The sequence below is a fragment of the Triturus cristatus genome, chromosome 2_1 (assembly GCF_964204655.1).
Source record: "Triturus cristatus chromosome 2_1, aTriCri1.1, whole genome shotgun sequence".
NCBI lineage: Eukaryota > Metazoa > Chordata > Amphibia > Caudata > Salamandridae > Triturus > Triturus cristatus.
This window is the reverse complement of record NC_140581.1, coordinates 808,689,874-808,707,899: the sequence shown is the minus strand read 5'-3', so window position 1 is coordinate 808,707,899 and position 18,026 is coordinate 808,689,874. Positions and strand designations below refer to the sequence as shown.

At 41.2% G+C, this 18,026-nt stretch overlaps 1 protein-coding gene across 2 annotated transcripts in view; it reads right to left on the bottom strand.

The window, feature by feature from the left end:
• Positions 1–18,026, bottom strand: part of CNTNAP4 (contactin associated protein family member 4) — a 1,754,782-nt gene that overhangs the window by 212,296 nt on the left and 1,524,460 nt on the right. For both annotated transcript variants that reach the window (XM_085632834.1, XM_085632836.1), the window contains exon 15: positions 77–204. In XM_085632834.1, the coding sequence (XP_085488960.1) occupies positions 77–204 (128 nt within the window). The remainder of the gene's footprint in view (positions 1–76; positions 205–18,026) is intronic.

The window sequence follows — 18,026 nt, the reverse complement described above, 5'->3', positions numbered from 1 at the left end:
CTGGAAGAGTCGATGACAAAAAAGGGCCATTCAAATATGAAATTTGCGAAGTGTTGAGTTTCATGCAATTACTTACTATCACCCCAACAAAGCAAAGGTCCAAGTTTATAAGCTGCTTCCGAATTTGGCCTGTCTGTATCGGTGATGACAATTTGGGTCACTGGTAGGTGGTCTCTATACGAAAAAATTCCTGTGTCATTGGCCCTGAAAACAGAATCAGTAAAATTATCCTTAACAAGCACGAAAATTGATTAAACGTCATATTTTATAAGTAGTACACACAATATTTTATTCGTATGATTGATAGGAGTGTCATTGCCAACTCTCTCTTCGGCTAATACGGGCTCATACACTTTTGAAAACATGTTTGTTTATTTTCAGTGCCACCAACGCAATTCATCGCCTGTAAGTATTGAAAGTCATTCTTTGCGCGCAGGTGCGTTCATTGTTCTGCCCATTTACCTGTATTTTTCTTCTTATAAAAAGGACACAATATATGTGAAAGTATTTTTCTTTATAATCCCCCTTTCTTGTCAACTGCAAGGGTTTGGCCATAGGGGTAGGGAGAAGGAGGGATAAATAGCCAGGCAGACTGACAGATTCGATGGCTTTCCTGAGTGCAGATCGGCGAGCAAAACTGCAAGGCAGGCAGCCAAGTGGCACATGAACAGACAAGCTGACATCAGGCGCGCAGCCACGCAGAAGGACAAACACAAACGGAATGACAGAGAGCATCAGAAAGAGCGGGAAAGGAAAGAGAAATTGTGCTATGTAGGCGTGCAAGTTTGCACATGAAGTCGATAACAATGCTTTCATTAAAAGCTGAAATTTGTTTGGCAATAGCCTAAACCCCCACACAATGCTACCAGGGAAATACCTGTACTTTTACCAAGAAGGATACCTCTGAGTACTTAAGAGCACAAGCCTATTTATAGGGCTGGACTGGAAACCAAAAGCAGCCCAGGTAAGTTTAGTCAAACCAGCCCCTATTCCGCATGTATTGAGCCACCGCAGTGAGCATGACTACCACCATATTTTTTTAAAGAATTGCAAATATTTGTGCGTTTTACATTTGTTTCACTATAGGGCTTTGTTCAATCATTGATTGAATAAATGGGGATTGAAGATTTGGCTACATGGCTCAATGAATGAAGAGACGGATGGATGGGGGAGTGGTTGGTTGAATTAATTCAGGAATAAATGGTAGTGAATAAAGACTTTAAGCTAGGTTTTGCAAATGGTCTGAATGCACTGACGAAGGGTGGGTGCTCTGCTTTTCAATTTTGTTTCTTCATTGAAACATTAACCTCCCCAAATACCACAGTCACTAGTCCACGTGACACATGCATAGCCTGGATGTATTTAACAGAGTGTGCTGCTTTAGTGTCTCAAAGAATTACACACAAAGCATTAAGCTATGAGGTAAAGTGCGAGAGAAAAAAGGCTAACCATGTAGTGGCTGAATTGCACAATGTGAATCCAGGAAACCTTGCATCATACGGCTTCCACTGGGCCACATTTTGTGATCCTAGGCAATTACGTTTTCACAATGCCTGCTTTTCCTTCATCATCACATGAGAACACATTGAAGTGCATCAATTCATGATGTGTGCTACTGGTGTGAACATGTGAATTGGCTGTGCATCTCGTGCTGTGTCACAAGATGCCAGGGCTGGACTGGCCGAGGCGGGCACCGGGCGTTTTCCCGGTGGGCTGCCAGGGTGGGGGCCGTTTTTTTTACCGAGGTTCGGCAATATTGTCCCCCTGTAACAAAATCGTCTGAAACCAGCCCTACCAAACAGCTCTGCCACACCCCACCTCCCCTCCCAGGGGGGCCAACCGAGTAGTTTGCCAGGGCCGGTTTCTGTTCCCAGTCCAGCCCTGCAAGATGCACAGGAGTAGTTGTAAGAGTTGTTTCTATTTAATGACTGCTGACATTCCAGGTTCTTACTCATTGGGAGTTGTGATTAGAATCTTCATTCTGTTCTTGAGGCATAAATAAAGTCTCCTTGGTTTTTCCCGGTGTTGCCTTCATCATTTATTCACTTTACATTTCGGCGATGAGCTAATTATTTTTAGGAGCCCACTGACTTTTTAATTTTGCTCCATATTCCTGTTGGATCTTTGCCAGAGCCATTTTAACTTTCGGCTTGCATTACTCTGTTAGAAATGGGGGCCTCTAGTTGGCAGAGGTAGGTACCTATTGTCCAAATAGAGACCCTTGCTTCTAGTCAGGGTAAGGGGGATACACGTCTAAAACAACCCCTGCTCGCCTTCTTGGTAGCTTGTCATGAGCAGACAGGCTTATCTCAGAGGCTGTGTGTAAAGCATTTGTGAACACATACAGTAAAACAGTGAAAACACTACAAATGGACACCACACCAGTTTATAAAAAAAAGTAATCTTTATCTAAACCAATCAAGACCAAAAGACAAAAATCCACAATACTGTAATAAAAATATAACTTTTAAATGGTAGAAATAGTTCAGTTCAAAGCAAATTGCAGATGCAACACTTTTCACACAAATTACCATGAATGCGTCGCGCACACAAACAAAAAGGGCCGCAGGGAAGGTGATGCATTGGTTCCTTACACTCAGGGAAGGTGATGCGTCAGTTCCTTGCTCCGGGTAAGGTGATGGGTCGGTTCCTTACTGCTGCGCAGGAGAGGTGATGCGGCGGTTCCTTACCGGAGAGGAGGTGATGCGCCAGTTTCTTACTGCGTGGGGAGGTGATGCGTCGGTTTCTTACTGCGTCCCCCAACGATGGGACAGACCTGGCACCTCGATGTGATGATTTGGAATGAAGCGTGGGTTCTTGCAGCCTTGGGTCGGAATCAGTGCATTGATCTCGGACTTCGGAGATTGGTGCACTCGATGCGGCATGCAGTGATTTCTCGAGCTGCGGGCAGGCGCTGCAACGATTTCTTCAGCGATGCATCAGAAACAGGTGCGGTTGCGTCACACTTCTTGATGTTACGTTGCTTTTCCAGCTCCCAACAGCCAGAACAACCTTCAGAGGCCCAGAACAGCTACAGACACCTCTTGGCAGGTCGAAATCGCAGCAAGGAAGTTCAGGGGAGTTGAGGGTGAAGTCTTTGTGTTCCTGAGACTTCAGAACAGGAGGCAAGCTCTTCTTCAAGCCCTTGGAGATCTTCCTCAAGCAGGGGACACAGCATACAGCAAAGTCCTTTTTTTCCTTTCCTTGGCAAAAAGTAGCCACTGCAGACCAACCCCAGACAGCAAACAGCACAGGGGAATGTTCCTCCTCAGCTTCTCCAGCTCTTCTCCTTGGCAAAGGTTCCTCTTGATTTCCTAGAAGTGATCTAAAAGTCTGGGGTTTGGGCCCCTCTCTTTATACAGTAAATCCCTTTCTTCTTTCTTGGCCCGGTCTCTGAGCCCAGTCCAAACCAGTTCTGGGGGGCACTTTGCAAGTGCACAACAACCTCCATTGTCAGTGAGAGCCCTGGCTCCAGACACAACACAGGGGAGCAGAGTCATCATAGTGAAAGGCAGGCACAACCCTATTCAGGTGCTACTCCTCCCACCACTCCAAATGCAGACCAGGCCTATTCACCCTAGTGCTAACTCATCCAGACTCTCTGGAGCCACTGCACATCCCCAGCCCCTATGACTCCAAAGCCAGACTGTCAATACACATCCTAGCAGAGGCACACTGGATGGCGAAGCAAGAAAATACCTACCTTCTAAAAGTGGTATTTTAAGACACAGAATGTAAAAATCACCCTCACTAAAAGATGTGATTTAACATTCTGAGTTCAGGCATACTAAACTTTATTTTCCTATCGGGTTCCCAGGGGCAGTTATGCTTATACTATGTCATAAGCAAACTCCCCATTCTATCCTATGGGAACAGATAGCCTTAAAATAGTGAAAAACAAAATTGACAGTATTTCACTATCGGGACATGCCACACACATCAGGGCATGTCCTACCTTTCACTCTGCACCTTGCCCACAGGGGTACCCTGGGCCTACCTTAGTGGCAATTAACATGTAAGAAAAGGGAAGGTTAGGGCATGGCAAGTGGGTGCACTTGCCAGGTCGACATGGCAGTACTAGACTGCACACAGGCTCTGCAATGACAGGCCTGAGCTACATTTACAGGCTGCTTATGTGGGTGGCATAATCAGTGCTGCAAGCCCACAAGCAGCATTTGATTTACAGGCCCCGGGCACACACAGTGCTCTTTTCCTTGGGACTGATTAGTAAATGAAATATGCCAATCATGGAAACAACAATCCATAATAACAATTTACAAAGGGAGCACTTGCATTTTGGCACTGAACAGCAGTTGCAAAGTGCCGAAAGCACTTAGACCAGCAAAACGAAGTCCAACACACAGCAAAAACACAGGAGACAAAGGCAAAAATACAGGGGAAGCCCACGCCAATTATGCCAGGTCTAACAACTGCTTACTGGCTTCTGGTCTGTATTTTGTGTGTCTAACTATGTGCTCCAGTTCAGGCGGTAGCTTACCTGTGTTGGTGAAGCCTGTGGCTGGGATTTAGCAGCTTTCACCATTGTTTTCACTGCTTTCCTCTTCATGGGCAGCATCCGTCACAAGCTCAGGAGAGCTCATGGCGTGCAACTCATACCGAGGTCATTGGCAGCGCCACTGGTTGGATGCACGGAGATGCACGGAGATGCACCATTTCATCATGTAACCTGAACATCCCGATGCAACGCAGTCAGTGTTGCTAGATTTTGAGACCAGTCTTAGGCCTAAAGCCACTTAAGTGTAAGTCCAAATTTAGCCCATCGCAGACCAGTGTCAGCACAAAGTCGCACGTGTCTAATTAGGCAAAAATAGTCATCAGAAAACATCTTAAGGATGAATCTAAATTCTATTTATTATACAGAGAGTGGAAAGGGGTGAACTGGGCACCTGTGTTAATAGCTACTCGTTTTCATGACCAGTCCCCACTGTGACTTTATAACTTGTAGTTCTGTCTCCACAGATCCAAACCCGGAGCTGGCATTCTTGAAATCACTCTACAAGAGCAGATTATAAGCCACCTTATGCCTACTAATGGGAACGTCAATGCTATTTCAGCAATGTGGCTCCAAAAAAGAATACTGAAACAAATTAAGCAGAATAAACACCACACAATGATACCCATATTAAGAAACATACAAGTTTATGAAAGTAATTGCATCACAACTTGTTTGACAAATCTTACATTCTATCTAATTGCCTGAAGATATTCAACAAAAAATCTCCTTTACAATGACAGTATGGAACACCAGCACTAATAAACGGTTCACTGACACAACATCAATGTAAAAAGGTATCGATGTTAAAAATATCGAGTAAAAAATAAAGACAACAAAAATATTGACTCCTATACTTAAAGGTAAGTACAAAAATATCGACTAAAAATATTGATACACAACAAAATAATAAATATTAAATATATTAAATATAACATTAACAAAATAAAATACATGTAATATACATTTTAATAAAATATAGCAAATAAAGTTAATACAAAAAAATAAACCCACAAACATAATAATGTATACATATGTTTACTTTAAAACTATTATTTTTAATTTATGTTAAAAGTTTAAAATAATATAAAAAAGAAACATATATATTAATGATTTATAATATAAAAAAGCTAAAATCTATAATAAAATAAAACATTAAACTATTAGAAAAATATTTAAGCTTACCTTTCACAATTCAATCAGTGCAACAGTAGAAGAAAGTGTTGGATAGCAAAGGGGTAAAAATAACTACTCCCACTACAGTGAGTGCAAAAGTAGGGTAAGTGGTGGCTAGCTGAGTAATTAAATTTATTATTCCAACTCCAGTGAGTGCAACAGTAGGGAAAGTGTTGGATAGCGGAGGGGTAAAACTTACTATTCCCACTCCAGTGACAGCAACAGTAGAGAAAGGGATAGATAGCAGAGGGGAAAAAAATACTATTCCCACTCCAAAGAGTGCAACAGTACGGAAAGTGTTGGATAGCGGAGGGCTAAAAATTACTATTCCCACTCCACTGAGTGCAACAGTAGAATACGTGTTGGATAGCGTAGAGGTACAAATGACTACTCACACTCCAGTGAGTGCAGCAGTAGGAAAAGTGCTGGATAGCGGAGGGGTAAAAATGACTATTCCCACTCCAGTGAGTGCAACAGTAAAGAGAGTGTTGGATAGCAAAGGGGTAAAAATTACTATTCCAAGTCCAGTGAGTGAAACAGTAGGGAAAGTGTTGGTTAGAGAGAAGAAACAAAAATTACTAAATATATATATGACCACTTTGCACTGTTTATTTATTAAATAAACACGATATCCTGAACAGCAGAATATAGCGTATTGAAGAGTCCATTTTTCTCTGCGTGTTGCCTGCATGCATCTTGGAGCGTAAACTGATATATATATATTCACTGAAAAAACCATAGGTTTCATGCACGTTATAGTTAGGAATTGGCATTTAAAAAACCTTGAAAATTCACTGAAAAAACCATAGGTTTCAGGGGTGTTATAGTTAGCTGGACATTTCCCTCGTACAAAACCCTAGAAATTCCCCTGTTATAGTTAGTTCAGCTAACTATAACTCGCGCCCCCGCAATGCACTGCTGATGACGTCACATATTACATCACTCATGACATGGTCAGTGACATCACTGATGACATCATCGATTACATCACTGATGACATCTCAAATGACATCACTGATGACATCACTGATGACGTCATCCATGTGATAAATTAGTGCATCTTCTCACACCCTAATATAACCTTTGATACACCGACTCAAAATTTCAAACGGCCATTTTGACAACCATAGATACTCCAATACCAATAACTACACACCAACTCATTGACTTTTAGGTCTACATACATGTCCACTCACTCACCTGTACAGTCACTCATACTTACAGTCACTCTGTGCATTTATACACCTATATAGACACTCACACACCGCCAATCATCCATTGAGGTACTGACACATCTAGTCAGTCATGCAAATAATTAATCACAGTCCAATTTACTCACCTATACAGTTAAACACACTCAAGTTCACTTACTCATAAAAATACTAACAAATTCTGTGTCTTCCTGCAGAAAAACAAACAGCACATGACACAGATATCCTTGCACTATGGCGCATACAGCCACTCCCAAAATCACACACTCTCACATATAGATAGTTATATACTCTTACACACATATACACTGCGTTTCACATATGTAGTTACTGACACATGTACAACTGAGATATACATTCAATCACTAACACACCCATACATACACTCACCCAACCACACAGTCCATCACAGATGCACTCTTAAAATCATGCACCCACTGAATCACCCACTCACACATCTAGTCACAGAGTCACACACACCCTACCCACACAAACACTCAGGCACCCATACAGATACTCAGACAACCAATCAATAACCCATATAGACACTCATATAGCTATTCACAAAACCATGCAGCCACTTATACACCAACACACAGACACATAGACATTCACAAAGTTTAGTCACTAGTCTGCAGTAAGATACATTTAATGACTCACTTATAGAGTCAGTTACGCACCTAGAAAATCATCCATTCACACACTTGTACACCCACTTATTTTTCAACAGGCCTTTCCCTATATATATTAAACATATTAAAACTGTTCAGAAACACATACTCAATGGATGATGTCATCAGTAATGTCATCAGTGATGTCATTTGAGATGTCATCAGTGATGTCATCAGTGATGTCACTGACCATGTCATGAGTGATGTAATATGTGACGTCATCAGCAGTGCATTGCGGGGGCGCGAGTTATAGTTAGCTGAACTAACTATAACAGGAGAATTTCTAGGGTTTTGTACGAGGGAAATGTCCAACTAACTATAACACCCCTGAAACCTATGGTTTTTTCAGTGAATTTCTAAGGTTTTTTAAATGCCAACTCCTAACTATAATGTGCATGAAACCTATGGATTTTTCAGTGAATTTCAAATGTTTTTTAAATGCTAATTCCTATCTATAACTTATCTCTAAAGATATCATGAAAAGCATTCTTTTTTAAAAGTAGGGTGCACATTAGTTTTGTGGAAAAGCATCTTTGTGATTGGTTAAGAAAAAGCAGTTTCAACGTGGAGTACATATCATAGGATAAAATTTGCTCAGCTCAACCACACCTGCTACTTGCATTTGGAAGGCACTGTTCGAACTTAAAACAATCGTCAACTTTTAACCTGCACGTGTCGTTAAATGTTCAAGAAAATGTTTAAAAAAAATATCGTAGTTTTAAAAAATTGATGAACTTTTAACCTGCACGTATTGTAGAATGTTCTAGAAAGTGTGTTGATAGAATGTGTTGCACTTCTGACTTCTATGTGTTGTTGAATATTTAAAAAAACGGTTCATATGGAAAATTAAAAAGAAACCAATAGAGAAGTTTTGAAACCTAAAAGAATCAAGGAACTATTCTAATTTATTCTTTACATGTATTTATGTGTGCAGCAACAAAATTATAGACACAACAGCACTAGGAAGAGGAAGAAGCAGGGAGTGGGGGGACGGGGGGAGATGGGCAGCATGGCACACATGCAAAATTAAGTACAGCACAAGTATAGACAAACAATGGCCAAAATGAAACACACTAACAAGGAGCACAAGTCACACAACCCGCCAACATCACACCACTGAACGAGCATAGAAGTGAAAACCACGCTGTATTCATACAGGATGTGTACAAAGGCCAGTCGTTGGTGTTGTGGGATGTCTGCGACCGTGGTCATCATGGATGAGATGCCCAGCATGTGGCACATGGTTGAGTTCACTGTGTGTTATGCTGCCAAACGGCTGCTCCTCCCTCCCACGAGCCCCCACACTTTTGTACAGTGCGCTGTTGTATCTCATGCACTCGTACGGCACACCATTGTAATGCCTATTTGCGCATGTCCTGCTACATTCCAACTACAATATCACAGTGCCGTTTGGAGGTGGTGCATGCCACTTTACAACATCGACTGCTGCGGCTCTTGAAACAGGCCACATCAGAACACAGAGACACACTTACCGTACTTCCTGCACACGGACATGTCCGAGACACCCCGTTCCCCTTTCCGGATAGGCACACCCCTCCACTGACCTGTGAACCTCAGACCAGCACACGCCAGTTGTGCATGCAGGGGGATGCGTGCGTAGCTACACATCCAGGCTCACTGCCAACGCTGAGGTGACAGCACACTGTGATGTTGCAGGGCTCGTGCCTATCATGCGAAGACAATGACCACAGGGACACACTTACTAAGATGTGGGTTTGGGGGGCATTGGCGGTCCTGGAGTTGTTGAGATAAGTCTTCTGGCCCTCATGGGTATCCCTGTATCATGCTCATTGACTCTATGGCACCTGTGGGTGTTCTGGTGTGGCTCTTGGCTGTGTTCCCTTTCATGGTGCAGGTAGTTGTCCTGCTTAACACCAGCAGAAAGTAGGTGTGAAATCCCTGGTGCTAACGTGTCTTATCGCCGGAATTTGTTTCGCATTGCAATTGGTGTGAAAGTTGTGATGTGATTTTTTTCGTGTGCAGAACAATATACAAACTGAGCAGTGTATCTCGTCAAGATCCAGCACCTGACGCACTATTTCCAATCAATATAAATACAATGAGATTTCTTAATAGATTTTGATTGTACACTGTAAGTGCAGCCAATACCCCAGTGCAATACAATACAGGATTTTAGTATTTAGAATAAATCGGAAAGGTGCACCTCGTGTCTTTTTGCACGGGAACGGCTACTCTCCATTTCATTATCAGCACTTTAATGGAAGTAAAGTTGAGATAAATCTAACACACTATTCAGAAGTTGGTGCAAACTGCAGATATCACCAGTATTCCAGCGATAAGTGCCCCAAAATGTAACACCATGGTGGACTCCATCAAATAACAGTAATAAGAACAAGAAAGAGTCACACAGCAGTTAAGAGAACAACCAAAAACATTATTAATTTTTTTTCCAAACTTTATTTTTTATAATAATAAATATATAAACGATAAACTATTTTCAAACTTTATTTTTTTATTAACATATATATGAAAGATAAACTAATAAACAAAATGTAACAACAATAATACAAAACAACAAGGCGGAACACTCCTGTGGGAACCACGGATGTCGAAGACAGACCTGGAAAATCAGAAAGATTGTTAAAAAAAAAACAACATGGTATTCTCAACAAAATACCACAAGAAACAAATCACAGATATATAAAATGCATACAGCTAACAACATTTTATAAGTTTAACTTACAAAAACTGTAAATTTTGCCGCTTTAAAATATTTACCGAATCTGATGAACATTTTTTGCAGAAGGCACCACGCCCACAATGTTTTTCTTCAGTGGTGCGGAAGTTTTTTACTTTTTCCAAGGGGCAAACAAAGACCAATGCCACCTTCGTCACTCACAAGATTTGCCAAAGAGTTCTGTTATGAGGGGATCCTAACAAAAAATACTCGTGCGGCACAGCAAGTACGATGAAACACCTAAGGACCCTTGATCCAAACAATCTTGCACGAGAAGAGTGCAAACAGATGAGAAACACTCCTGTTCTGTATCTGTATAAAGAATCACAAATAAATGTATACTAATAACTTTCAAATTTATACTATTCCATTACTGACTAAGAAACTATAGCCCTGAACCACAAGTGTGACGATCGTTAAAACACTACATGCATAGTGCATACTACTTTGAAGCAGTTCATGCCCTAAAGCCTACCTCACTAAAAGACTACATGCTAACTGACTAAATGATTACAGTACTATAAGGAGACACACTGGGTGAGTGACAGGGTGTTTGCTAGAAGAGTATGAATACTAACTAGGGAATTGAAGGTGTGAAACACAACTGTGTAGGTGATTAGAGGACTGCATCCATACTGCATAGGCATTTAAAGCAGTCCATGTGCTAAGGCCTGGCTCACTGCATGGCTACTTGGGTACTGACTGAATGATTAGAGTACAGCAAGGAGAGTGCCTAGGTGAATTTATAAGAGCTAGGCTTTTCGCACAGGGAATGGATTAGTACTTGGTACTGAATGGGTCACTAGAGGGGTGCAAAGGCAGTGACAAGTGCTGGACTGTATGGATACTGACTAGGAAATTGAAAGTGTGAAAGACAAGTGTCTAGGTGGTTAGAAGACTGCATGCATAGTGCCTAGGGGTTTAAAGCAGTCCATGTGCTAAGGCCTGGCTCAGTGTATGAATACTTAGACACTGACTGAATGATTAGAGTACTGCAAAGATAGTATCTTGGTGAATTTATAAGTGTTTGGGTTTTAGCACAGTGAATGGATTAGTACATGGTGCTGAATGGGTCACTAGAGGACTGCAAAGGGAGTGACAGGGTATTTCGTGGAAGTGTATGGATACTGACTAGGGAATTGAAGGTGAGAAAGACAATTGTGTAGGTGGTTAGAGGACTGCATGCATAGTGGATAAGGGTTTGAAGCAGTCCATATACTAAGGCCTGGGTCACTGGATGAGTACTTGGGTACTGACTGAATGATTAGAGTACTGCAAGGAGAGTGCCTGGGTGAATTTATTAGGGTTTGGCGCAGTGAATGGATTAGTACATGATGCTGAATGGGTCACTAGAGGAGTGCAAGGGGAGTGACAGGGTGTTTGCTGGAAGTGAACGGATACTGACTGGGGAATTGAAGGTGTGAAAGACAAGTGTGTAGATGGTTAGAGGACCGCATGCATAGTGGATAGGGGTTTGAAGAAGTCCATGTGCTAAGACCTGGCTCAGTGCATGAATACTTAGGCAGTGACTGAATCATTAGAGTACTGGAAAGAGAGTGTCTTGGTGAATTTATAAGTGTTTGGCTTTTAGCACAGTGAATGGATTAGTACATGCTGTTGAATGGGTCTCTAGAGAACTGCAAAGAAAGTGACAGAATGTTTTCTGGAAGTGTATGGATACTGACTAGGGAATTGAAGGTGTAAAAGACAAGTGTATAGTATGTTAGAACACTACATGCATACTGCATAGACATTTGAAGCAATCTATTTGGTACTTAGAAACTGACTAAATAATCAGACTACTTCTAGGACAGTGCTTAGGTAAAACTTTTAAATTTTCAGTTCTGCCACAGTGAACAGAATAGTACATGGTACTGCACCTCAGTGTCAAACCCTGGCTCATTTTATCAATGCATAAGCAAAGACTAGCTTCTAATGCTACTAAAACTTGACAACATGAGAGGTTTTAAATTAGTTATCTGTCAGAAAATACACGATGTTACCAAATGCTTTTCTCACAGTGCTTCTCAAATGCATACAGACTCACACTGTGATTCTAGACAACAACCACTATACCTAGGAGTTTACCAAAACCCATTCACTACAGTGCAAGTGGTAAGGGAACTGCACAAAATCTACATATTTCACAACTGCAATTTACTGTCAATGCCTGACTCATATAATGAGAGCATAAGCCATAAATGTCTTCTAATGCTACTAAAACTTGACAACATGACATGTTTTACAACACTTATCTGTCAGCAAATACACAATGTTACCAAACACTTCTCTCACACTGATCCCAAATGCACACTAACTCACAGTGTGATTCTAGACAACCACCACTATCCCTATGAGTTTACCAAAACTCATTCACTACAGTGCAAGTGGTAAGGGAACTGCACACAATCTACATATTTCACGACTGCAATTTACTGTCAATGCCTGACTCATTTAATGAAAGCATAAGCCATAACTGTCTTCTAATGCTACTATAACTTGACAACATGACTGGTTTTAAAACAGTTATCTGTCAGCAAATACATGATGTTACCAAATGCTTCTCTCACAATCCTTACCCAAATGCACACAGACTCACAGTGTGATTTTAGACAATAAACACTATCCTAGGAGTTTACCAAAACTCATTCACTAGTCTGGAAGAGTTAATGGTACTGAACACAATCTACATATTTAAGTACAGCACATCAGTGTCAAAGCATGACTCATTTAATCAACGCATAAGCAAAGGCTGGATTCTAATGCTACTAAAACTTCACAACATGACAGGTTTTAAAAAAGTTATCTGTAAGCAAATACATGATATCACCAAATGCTTCTCTCACACTGATCCCAAATACACACTAACTCCCCTGTGATTCTAGACATGCACCACTATCCCTAGGAGTTTACCAAAACTCATTCACTACAGTGCAACTGGTAAGGGAACTGCACACAATCTACATATTTCAGGACTGCCCTTTTCTGTCAAAGCCTGACTCATTTAATCAAATCATAAGCCATAACTGTCTTCTAATGCTACTAAACCTTCACAACATGACAAGTTAAAACAGTTATCTGTCAGCAAATACACAATGTTACCAAATGCTTCTCTCACAGTGGTTCCCAAATACACACAGACTCACTGTGTGATTCTAGACAAACAACACTATCCCTTGCACTATACCAAAACACATTTCTTCATCTAGAAGTAGTACTACATTTTAGTATAGAAACATAACATAACTCATTTCACAAATTCATAAACAATGACTGGTTTCTAATTCTACCAAAATATAAAAACAGCACAGTTATCTGTCTACAAACACATGAAAAACACAAATGCTTATCACAGAATGGTTTCTACATGCACACACATTGTAGAGAAAAAAAAAAGTACTCCGTACACTTTATCAGGAAAAATACATTAGTCTGATTAAAATCAAAATAGTCTACATACATCCCCTCACAATTAAATAACTCATCTTTCAAGTTCTTTTGTAGATTAAGAAGTATATCAATCACTCACCATATTTTCTTTTACAGGATCTCTGCACTGTGCACCTCTCAGCAAAACCAAAGAATGGAAAAAATTCCCTTTCATTTTCCACACATATACATGTAAACATCAAATCACAATCCTTCGCACATAAACTCAAAAGCAAACACACATTTCTATTGGTTAAACATTTCAACCCTTTCCAACTGAAATACATTTCAACCATTCCCCCAATCTGCCTTCTGCCTGTTACCATAGAAACAGGTCATGGAACACTGCACTGAGCTCACAGGTCACAAGTTCAGCACACAATGTTCCTACACAAGACAGGAAGTGTGCTTGACTTTTCAACATATCAGCTTATCATATATAATGTTCCTTACAATCTGTTTTTGTTAACCAATAACAATCATACCTTTAAAAAACAGAAATATACACCCTACCTTTCAGTGTAGAAAGTTGTCATATAACCAATGATTTCTTGTCGTTTTTCAAAAAACGTTGCCGTGGATCCGCGCACCCACCGCGAGAGAATCCGTGCATCCAACGCGATAGGATGCGCGCACCGTGCGCGCATTTCCCCGTTTAAAAAAAAAACAAAGGGGGCCCCAGGGGGTCCATCTGGGACCCCCTAAGCACCTCTAGAGGGTCAGAGTATTTCCACTCTGCCCGCTTTATATGTTTTACACACTAATTCCCCTTGCATCTTCAGCCTCGCTTCTACCGAGGCAGAAAATGGCCGCCAACAGTTCCTGGTTTCGAATGTAGAGACACACTCGACAGCCAATTAGCATTCAGCGCGCGATCATGAGGGTGCGCGCTCGTTTCGGGGAGTGTGCGCTTACGGTGCGGGTACGGTCCGCGGATCCTCCGCGGCCATAGATATCACTAACTTTTTTACCCTAATTTTCTCAGGAACTACTGAACAGATTCACACCATATATGCAAAAGGCACGAGTCCGAACTAAGGACTACCTCTTTGCCAAATTTGGTGTCATTCTGTTCAGCGGTTCGGGCTGTAGCTGCGACAACAGATCCTATGGGAAATTGCATGGGGAAAACGCGTTTTGGGACCCCCCTTTTTTCTCAGCCCCCGCTTGACGGATCACCGCAAAACTTTCAGGGTAGGAGCGGAGTGGAGCTGGCCAAGTTTGGAAAATTTCGCGAGGATTCGTCAACCGGCGCCAACGTTATTCCAAATAGAATGTTGCAGATTTCCTATGGAAAATAGGTCCTAACTATAACTATCTACTGGCGACCGCCAGTAGATAATATTATCTACTGGCGGTCGCCAGTAGATAGTTATAGTTAGGACCCTCTTACCATAGGAAATCCGCAACATTCTATTTTGAATAACTTTGGCGCCGGTCGACGAATCCTCGCGAAATTTTCAAAATAGGTGGGGCGTTGAGCTCCGCTCCTACCCTGAAAGTCTCGGGGGGATTTGTCAAGCGGGGGCTGAGATAAAAGGGGGGTCCCAAAACGCGTTTTTCCCATGCATTTTTCCATAGGACCTTTAGACAGAGCTACAGCCCGAACAGCTGAACAGAATTTAAAGAAATTTGGCAGAGAGGTAGTCCTCAGGTCAAGGAAGTGCCTTTTGTAGGTTTGGTGTAAATCTGTTCAGTAGATTCTGAGAAAATAGCCTTTAAATCAATATATATATCTGAGCCAGCTTACGGTGCGCTTACGGTGCGCTTACCGTACGCGTACGGTGACGTGCGCGAGCGCGATTCTGATTGGCTCTTAGATCTTAGTAAACATTCGAATCGGTCGAAACCAGGAAGCGGCGGCCGCCATTTTGTGCGTTTCATTCAGGAAAAAAAGGGTGATAACTTGAAAAGGGGGCAAGGAATAGAGTTACAGACCCCATAACATTTAAAAGGGGGTCAAACAAGGACAGAAAAGTACAAAAAAAACATTTATTAATTTAAAAAAAAAATCGCGGGGTACGCGTACGGTAAGCTCAACGTACGCGTACGGTAAAAAAAAAAAAAGAAATGAAATGCAGATTTAAGTGTTTAGATATTAGGGGGCTCTAAAAAGAGCCGTTGTGTTTATGAAGTGATTTTTTATTGGTACCTACAAGTAAGTACCGATGCAGAGTCTAAGGTTCAAGAGGAAGACTCTGTTCCCTTCATCATTGAAGTGCACACCATCTCCTCTATAAATGTCTTGCATGTCGTAACGCAAGTTGTTGTGGTAAATGGAACCCATACCATAGTCTCGGAGGAAAGCAGAAACAGATTTGTTGACGTGCTTTCTTGCTTTGTCAATCTGTGGACAGAAATGATTGGACCAGTTCCATTTTTGCCTTTGGCATATGTTAGAAAACACAAAGGCAGTTTTAGGGAAAAGTGAAAACAGTTGTGCAAAGGTCTCCTTCATAAGCATTTCCAGACCTACCCCAGTCAAAGTGCCTAGGTCATTGCCACCACAGTGCACTATTATGAGGTCAGGGTGTTGGATTTGCATGAAGGATTTCACCAATGGCATCAATTGGTGCCACTTTAACCCTCTCTGACCAATCCATTTAATGTCTACATTTGGCAAAGCAAGGTCTCTCACCATACCTGTTTTCTCTGCATACTTTTCACTCCAGAAGACATAGCTGTGCCCTACAATCCACACTGTGAACATCTTCAAAGGAGAACTGGATGCACTCAGGAGGTGTAATTCAGTAGAATGGTAAAAAGAAATGAAAGACAGTTTGGAAATGGAGGCATACATATTTTACTTTTTTTTTTAAACTGATTGGCTGTTTCATACCATTCTAGAATAAAAACTAGGCTGTATGTGTAAATTTATAGAAGCATGTTTTGTATTGGTACAGAAAAATGTGTTACCAAAGAACAGTACTATGGATTTGCTGTTAGGTTTGAAAAGTCAAGCACTCCTGCTCTTTGGAAATGAAACATTGTTTGGTGAACTTCTGACCTAACTCTGCACAGCAGTGTTTCAAGAGCTGTTGCTATGGTAGCAGGCAGAAGTCAAGTTGGGGGAAGGGTACTAGGCAGAAGTCAAGTTGGGGGAAGGGTACTTTTGGATAAGGGTTGGTTTTCAACCAATAGAAATGTGTGATTAAATTTGAAAAAAAGGGGGAAGCACTGAGATTTGAAACTTACATGTATATGTGTGGAAAAAGAGAGGGAAAGTTTGCCATTATCTGGTTCTGCTGAGAGGAGAGAGGTGTATAGAAGAGAGATCCTGGCTCTGATAATCTGCTGTTTGAGTGCCACATTTCTTTCACAACTAACTAATTTTAAAGGTGAGTTTACAGTTTGAGAGGGGATGTATATGGTAAATTAAGAAATTAATAATAGAAATGGAATTCGTTTTGTTGAAGTTGTGTTTATCATTTTCTGTTTTGGGAGAAATTTAAATGTGAGGAACATGTAAAATAAAATGGACTATGTTTTCACGATAAATTAAGGTGTACTGGTATAAATAAGGAATACTTTAAGGGTTTGAGGTTGCACTCAGTAATGCAAATACATTCAGCATCAGTAAGGCTGGTTGCCCTTGCTGGAGTGTAGTCAGTCACCCAGGCTACACATGTTGTTGGTCTCAGAAAGCTGTTTGGTATTGCTCTGGTGATTTTACATTTGCATTAGATGGAAAGGGGGAGGTATTTTTTTCTGCAGAAGCAGACTCTTAGCACACAGCCAGCTGCATATCCTGTGGAATCATGCATAGTATTCACAACCGAGTGGGGTTTGAGGTTTCAGTCAGTAATGCAAATACATTCAGCATCACTAAGGCTGGTTGCCCTTGCTGGAGTGTAGTCAGTCACCCAGGTTACACATGTTGCTGGTCTGAAAATGTTGTTTGGACATGTTGTTTTTTAAGAATCTGAAAAGTGGATTCATAATGTGTCAGACTGTAAAAGTACTTATCACTTGCCAAAAAAAAGAGTAGTAAGTGTGCTTTGAAATTGGCAAAGAAATTTCGTTTTTTGACTAATATGAAAACATGACTCTGTGTGCAAATAGGAATTACAGGCAGAGATTTATTGCGTATTGCTCTGGTGATTTTACATTTGCATTAGTAGGAAAGGGGGAGCTATTTTTTTATGCAGAAGCAGACTCTTAGCACACAGCCAGCTGCTTATGCTGTGGAATCATGCACAGTATTCACAACCGAGTGGGGTTTGAGGTTGCAGTCAGTAATGCAAATACATTCAGCATCACTAAGGCTGGTTGCTCTTGCTGGAGTGTACTCAGTCACCCAGGTTACA